Source organism: Eptesicus fuscus, chromosome 12 (genome assembly GCF_027574615.1).
Source record: "Eptesicus fuscus isolate TK198812 chromosome 12, DD_ASM_mEF_20220401, whole genome shotgun sequence".
NCBI lineage: Eukaryota > Metazoa > Chordata > Mammalia > Chiroptera > Vespertilionidae > Eptesicus > Eptesicus fuscus.
In genome coordinates this window covers 73,250,209-73,257,454 of record NC_072484.1, presented here as the reverse complement: position 1 = coordinate 73,257,454, position 7,246 = coordinate 73,250,209, and the positions used below count along the sequence as shown (strand labels likewise).

Below are 7,246 nucleotides of genomic sequence, written 5' to 3'. Positions count from 1 at the left end.
AAATGCAGAAATAATAAAAGTGGCATGTATTGTATTTCCCTTGTGTTCATGTATAAACTCTGTTTTCTGTACTTAGTCCTTTAGTAAAATAAGACAAAAATAAAACAAGGAAGGATCGATGTTATGAAGAACTAAAAATAAGTATAATGAATGGTGCTCACATATACATTACTCAATAGGCACTTTGTTCCTGGGCCAGGAATGTGAACGTGACATGGTCCTTGTCCTCAAGAAGCTTGCAGTGTAATACTTGGGTATCAACTATAGTTCAACTAAGTAAGTTCACCACGAAAGTGAGCATACAGGTCTGAGCCTACAGAGGGGGGATGCTGAAGCCAGATAGTGAGTTTAGAGAAGTCTTCTTAGAGCTGACCATTATGAGGATATTTTAAAGGCTGTATGGAGAATTCTAGGCTGTGGGATTATTAGGTATTGAATCCTATTTTTATTATTATGGAAGTAAGATATTTGGAAAATGAATGTATGCATGTAAACTTAGATTTTTTTTTCCTCCTGATGAATTTGCTCTATTTGAGTTAAGGAGAGCTAACATTGATTGAACTTGGACACGTGCTAGGTCTTACACTGTTAGGTACTTTACATGTTATCTCATTTAATACAACCTTTTTAAATATGACAGGTAGGAACTAGGAAATGGCAAAGTTAGGATTCCAAATCATGTCTACATGTTTCCAACCCTTGATCTTTCCAGGACTATGTAATTTCTCTGAAAGAGTGCAGAACTTTCTTCACAGCTCTAAAAATGCATATGATCTGAAGCCTCACACTTCCTTTCAACTCGTTGCCTACCCATAAAATAGTTCCTCTACTACTTGAACTTATTAGCTCTTGTTACCTCTCCTTTGGATTAGTGAACTCTTTCTCAAGCTTGTTGATTCCAAAGAATTATCTGTGGGGCTTCTTAAAATGCAGGTTTCCAGGCCTCTGCCCCTGAAGATTCTGACTCAAGAATGGATTGGGGACTAATATCTGTATTTTTAACAAGCATGAAGCATATGAGCAGTCAAATTGTAGGAGACACTGGATTAGTGTCCTAGCCCAACTGTTCTACCCATTTCTAATCCTCTTATTCCAAACCATTTTTATCCCTGTTTTTCAGCATTACTCTCAAGGCTCCTGAAGACCTCCTTCCATACGGTTTCCCATTGTTTTGTTTACCGATCGTAATAAACACTACTGCTTACCAAGCATTTATTTCCTATTCACTTTTGCCTCCACGGAACAAAAGCTCCACGAAGGTGGGGACTGAAAACAGCACTATCCGGGCGCCCAATAAAAATTAACTGAGCCAGCAAACACACAAGGTAGTTATTATCCTTCGACCTGGAAATATGGAGGAGAGTAAAAGAGAAATAGTAAAGCTGCGACATAATCAGTATTTAGCAGTTAACTGCCCTGTCTCCGTGCCCACTACGTGCCAGTGGTCCCTTCCCAAAGCTCGCCCTTCGAGGCGAGCGGCCGCCATCCAGGCCACGCCATGCTCCTAAAAAGGGCACTTGGACCAGTGACCCGCAAAGCTGAGCAGAGAAGCGCGCCCTACTCTCCGCGGTGACGGAGCGGATCACGGATCACGTGGTTCTGGGGGCGGGGCCAGAATGCCCTCCGGAGTCGAGCCGCAGGTCACGTGCTACAGAGGGGCGGTGGCCACGGGGGGGCGTGGCCGTAACACCGCGGGAACCACCAAGCCTGGACTCACCGCGGGCCACGCCCCCCCGGCTCGGGCTGGCGCGCGACGAAGGGGCGGAGGGGTGGATCCTTCCTCGTCACCTTTCACCCCAGCATGGCTGCGCCCGTGGGACCGGTGAAGTTCTGGCGGCCGGGTAAGGCTCTTAGCGGAATGCTGGGCAGAGGCGGCGGCCTGACTTTGGTCTTGGCCCCGCGGCCGGTGTCCTGGGGCCTGCGGATCTGCTCGCAGGCCTGACCTCGCGGGCTGGCCAGTGCTGGTCGGCTCTGTGGCTCTGGCGCCCACAGTGGTTCTAAGGGGTTCGGGGGTCCGCTCCCAGCCTGGGCGGAAATTCTCTGTGACCTTGTCCGAGTCTCTCAGCCTCTCCAGGCCTCGTTGACCTCACTCCTGATGCCTGTCTTGCCCAACCCGCGAGATGGGGAAACGCGAAAGCGCCCACGCGTGTCCTGTTACTGCCCTGGGGCTACTCTGTAACCGGACAGGCGGTGCGGCTCAGGGTTTAGGAGCTCAAGTTAAGGAGTCAGACTGCCTGTGTTCGAATTTTCCGCTCTGCCCGGAGTAGCCGAGTGCCTTTGATCTGAGCCTTAGCTCCTACCTGTGAAACAGGCAGAGTAATAACATCTTGCGGGCTTGAAGAACGAGCTCTACGCGTTGTCTGGCGTAGAGTAAGTGCTCATGAGAAGGGAAAGTGCCTTATTTTGTTTTAGGGTCATTCTTGTCCATTCCGAGTGTCTACCAGAGAGGGAACTCTTTCATGTTGGCTGCCACGCACTTCTCCTCTTGCAGGCTAACACGAATCTCAGTCCCAAAATGCTTTGCTTGTTTTGTTTTAATTTTCCCCATCAGGATTTTACTGAATGTATACATGTGAGACCCTGCTAGATGCATTACTTCCTTCCCCTTCCATCGGTTTCTAGTGAAAAACAAGTTTCTTTTTTCCACCGCTTGCACCTCAGCAGGTCTGGATGTGCAAAGTATACTGCAGCAGAAATGAAATGAGACAGAGAAGGTAATACAAGGAAAGCTTTTAAAGGGTATTTTAGAGTGGATCCCTGAAATTTTGACCAGGCATATAAGTGATGTGGGAGATAAACCCATACAAGGGATGTGCTAATTCTTTTTTAAAAATCTGTAGTTTGTCACTTCATAACAGTTTTATGTTTCAGCATTTCAAGTCATCAGCCAGTTATCCATCCTGTGTCTTATTTTCGGCCAAAACTAAGCTCCCATTAAGTAATGAGATACCCTCTATTTATTCAAACCTTTAATAATAGGTCAAAGTGTTAAGTATAATAAAGGCCTGAATGAACTATTGAAAATCAGACCAGTATATTGTTTTAGTTAAAGAACATGGGATTACTCTAATAGTTTTATTCCATTATTTAGTTTATTCATTGAGAATATACTTATTGAACACCAATATACTTGTTGGCTAGGAGACATCTGGAAGACCAGGGCTCTGCTTTGCTCTCAAGGTTTATTCTCTCAATTATACTATGAAGTTCGGTACCCTTTAGAAGAGATTTTAAAAGGAGGCACAAATAGGTGGTGGTAAGGAAAATGGGTGCTTGAGTCAAGCAGTACAGCCCATCCTTGACTACCATTCACTAACTTGGTGACTTGGCAAAGTCACTTAAGTGCTGAAAGTCTCAGTTACCTCATCTGTAAGTTGGGCATAACATCTACCCAAGGATTGTTTTGAAGATTAAATGAGAGTACATGTAAAGCTGTTAGCACTGGACATAGTATAATTAACCATTATAATTATACTAGAGGCCTGGTGCACGAAATTCATGCATGGGGGGGGGGCCCTCAGCCCGGCCTGCACCCTCTTCAATCCGGGACCCCTCAGGGGGTGTCTGACTGCCTGCACCCTCTCGCAATCCAGGACCACTGGCTCCTAACTGTTCACCTGCCTGCCTGCCTGATCACCCCTAACCACCTCTGCCAGCCTGCTTGATCGCCTCTAACCTCCTCTGCCTGCTTGCCTGATTGCCCCTAACCGCCTCTGCCTGCCTGATCGCCCCTAACCACCTGCCTGCCTGCCTGATCGCCCCTAACTGCTCCCCTGCCTACCTGATCGCCCCTAACTGCTCCCCTGCCTGCCTGATTGCCCCTAACTGCCTCTGCCTGCCTGATTGCCCCTAACTGCTCTCCCCTGATGGCCTGATCACCCCTAACTGCTCTCCCCTGCTGGCCTGATCACCCCTAACTACCTCTGCCTCAGCCTCTGCCACTGTGGCTTTGTCTGGAAGGACGTCCGGAAGAAGTCCAGTCTATCCGGTCTAATTAGCATATTACCCTTTTAGTATAGATGGAAGTATAGAGGAGAGGGAAAGATTGAATATGGGCATGAGAAGTATTTCATAAAGAGTGATATTTTTGAGGTGGACACTGAAGCACAAATAAGGTTTTGTTCCACAGAGAGGTAGGAGAATGGAGCTCTAGGCAAAGGGTGCAACAAGAACAAAGGCAAAGTGGGATGCATGCCTCAACTATGACCCAAAAAACCCAAAAAAATTGAGTAGTGTGATAGTGTTAAGTGGTAGGGTATATAGGGTGGGGCAAAAGTAGCGTTACAGTTCATATGGAAAATAGTACAATACTAAATAACATAAGAATAAACTCTTTCCCATACTTACAACTGTAAACCTACTTTCCCCCACCCTGTATTTTGGGGTATAGCAGAAGATGAAGCTAGAAAGACAGGGGCCTCACTGTGAGAGCTCTCATGCAAGTTAAAGAATTTAGACTTCATTGCTTTTAAGCAAGGGATGACAAGATCAGGTTTATTTTAAATATATTTTTATTGATTTCAGAGAGGAAAGGAGAAGGAGAGAGAGATAAAAATATCAATAATGAGAGAATCATTGATCGGCTGCCTCCTGCACGCCCACACTGACGATGGAGCCCGCAACCTGGATATGTGCCCTGACCGGGAATCGAACTGTGATCTCCTAGTCCATAGCTCAACCACTGAGCCACGCCTTCTGGGTGATCAGGTTTATTTTAGAAATATAACTTTGGCAGTGTTGTGCAGAATGGTTGGGGGTGGAAATTAGAGTCAGCGGCACCCTTAAGAGAAGGTACTACTAAAATTGAGGAAGAATATTAAAAGCCTTAATTTTGGCATGGGAGCAGAGAGGAGGAACCTTATTGGAGAGACATTTTAGAGGCAGATGGAGGGCATGGTAAAGTCAGTAATGACTCATTTCTGGATTAGGTGACCAGGTAAGTGGTTCTCAAATTTTGCAGTGTAGTTGAATCACTTGAGAAGCTTTTAAATATTTTGCTGTTCTGTCATACTTCATGGCAATAAATCAGAAGTCAGGATGGTTAGGAACCAAGCATCAGTATTTTTTAAAGATTTCTCAGCTGATTCCAGCATATATCAAAGTATGGGAACCACTGGTCTAGGTAAACTGTTGTCATTAACTGAGGTGGGAATGGATTTAGAACATACTGTACTTATTGGGCCCTTAACTTTATGCTAGTCACTTTTACTTGCATCATCTGGTATCACTCTCATTTTACAGATGAGGAAACTGAAGTTCAAGGTATGAAAGTAGGATGTTGGAAATACATGGTGAAGGTCAAGAATGTGGTTGAGGCCAGATATGTCTAGATCAGGCGTCCTCAAACTACGGCCTGCGGGCCACATGCGGGTGTTTTTGCTGTTTTGTTTTTTTACTTCAAAATAAGATATGTGCAGTGTGCATAGGAATTTGTTCATAGTTTTTTTTAAACTATAGTCCGGCCCTCCAACGGTCTGAGGGACAGTGAACTGGCCCCCTGGTTAAAAAGTTTGAGGACCCCTGGTCTAGATGTTGGAATCACGAATATATCCTTTAGGCTGGGAGTCATAAGCTCAGGTAGCTACAAGCACCTTTCAGACAGTCTAAATAAGTGACACTGTTGGGTGAAATGATAGGGTGTCATATGGGCTCAGAATTGCCAGATATTGTTTTTAAGCCAAATATCCAGATTTGAATGGGAAATTTTTACATGTTTTAAATGAACTATTTCAAACGTTTTAACCAAGGCATATTTGGGGACCTTGAGTAACTAGTTTGTGATCTCTACCAGTTTGTGTTCTCTGCCTTAAGAGCGTTGTATGAGCTGCTTCAGATTTCTGTAGAAAAGTTTGACTAGCACAAGTTGATCAGAAGGGCCTGGCCATTTTTCTTCATCCATTCAACAAATATTTAATGATCGCTGACTACGTGCCTGACAAAAACTTTATAGCAATAACTTTGGAGATTTTTTTGACCTGACCTATAGTAAAGAAGGTGTGTGTGTGTGTGTGTGTGTGTGTGTGTGTACACGCTGTGCTATGATCCAGCATGTACACACACACACACACACACACACACACACGAAAAAAGTTGTACATAAACAGTATTGTTTTCTGGGACAAATGCCTTCAGAAAGCAAATGAAGGCATTTGTCCCAGAAAGCAATACTGTTTATGTACAACTTTATTCTATTTCTAGTTCATTATTACAAAATGCTAGTATTGATCCACTACATTAATCTCATAACCCACTAATGAGTCACCATTCAAAATGAAAAACTGTGTGAGAGGGAATGCTGGATTGGGGGGCCGGGGGAGGGGTAGGTGCTGTTTTCATCCTTATTTTACAAGTGGGAAAATGAAGGCATTTGTGGTTTGCAAGAATTACAAACTTGTTACTCACATAAGCATAGAGAATTTTCCCAAGGGAAAAACAACCATAGGCAACCAGAATGGGCCGTGGGATGTACATAAGGGGGAAGCAGTCCTGGTCTGGCTGAATGAAGTCTTTTGTAAGGAGGAGACATGCTTGGTATTGATTGACAACAGCTGTTCTTGTAAAAGATCTCATAACAGGATATTATACTGAGGTGGACCAGGAGAGGTGAGGTAGTGAAGGAGACACCTCGGGAATTAAACCCTGGTGTGGAAAGAAGAGACCTTGCAGGAACAGTGCTAAAATGTTCTAGACATTGAGGTTTAAAATGTGTTTTTAAAAGGAGGGAATTCAGAACATAAACAGCTGATGAGGATAAGATATTCTTTTTTTTTTAAGTATTTTATTGATTTTTTACAGAGAGGAAGAGAAGGGATAGAGAGTTAGAAATATCGATGAGAGAGAAACATTCAGCTGCCTCTTGCACACCCCCTACTGGGGAGTGCCCGCAACCAAGGTACATGCCCAGAACATAAACAGCTGATGAGGATAAGATATTCTTAACAATGGTTTTCTTGGGTAAAGGTTTCCAGAAATTATTACGATATAGTGATGATAATATTATCATGTATAACAAGAAAAGAAAGGACACCTTTTTTGAGCACAGACTTTGTTCCAGTTCTTATCCTATCTTTTAACTTGTTGGAAAAAGGTCAACATTTTGGCAAAAACAATACAGCAATGTTGGGTTGCAGCTTCTTGGGTGAAATCTGACACTGGCCCAATAGCTGAGGCAGGGAGAGACCAAAGAAAAAGGCAGGCATTGTTCCAGATTGGTAGGTGGCAGGTTAATAAGCAAGGGGATTTATAT

The 7,246-nt window shown here is 44.1% G+C and overlaps 1 protein-coding gene across 1 annotated transcript in view; it reads left to right on the top strand.

Moving 5' to 3' along the window:
• The first annotated feature begins 1,790 nt into the window (after positions 1 to 1,790).
• Positions 1,791 to 7,246, top strand: part of DHX35 (DEAH-box helicase 35) — a 69,832-nt gene continuing 64,376 nt past the window's right edge. The window contains exon 1 of the mRNA XM_008160926.3: positions 1,791 to 1,841. Coding sequence (XP_008159148.1) covers positions 1,802 to 1,841 — 40 coding nt within the window. The 5' untranslated portion in view covers positions 1,791 to 1,801. The remainder of the gene's footprint in view (positions 1,842 to 7,246) is intronic.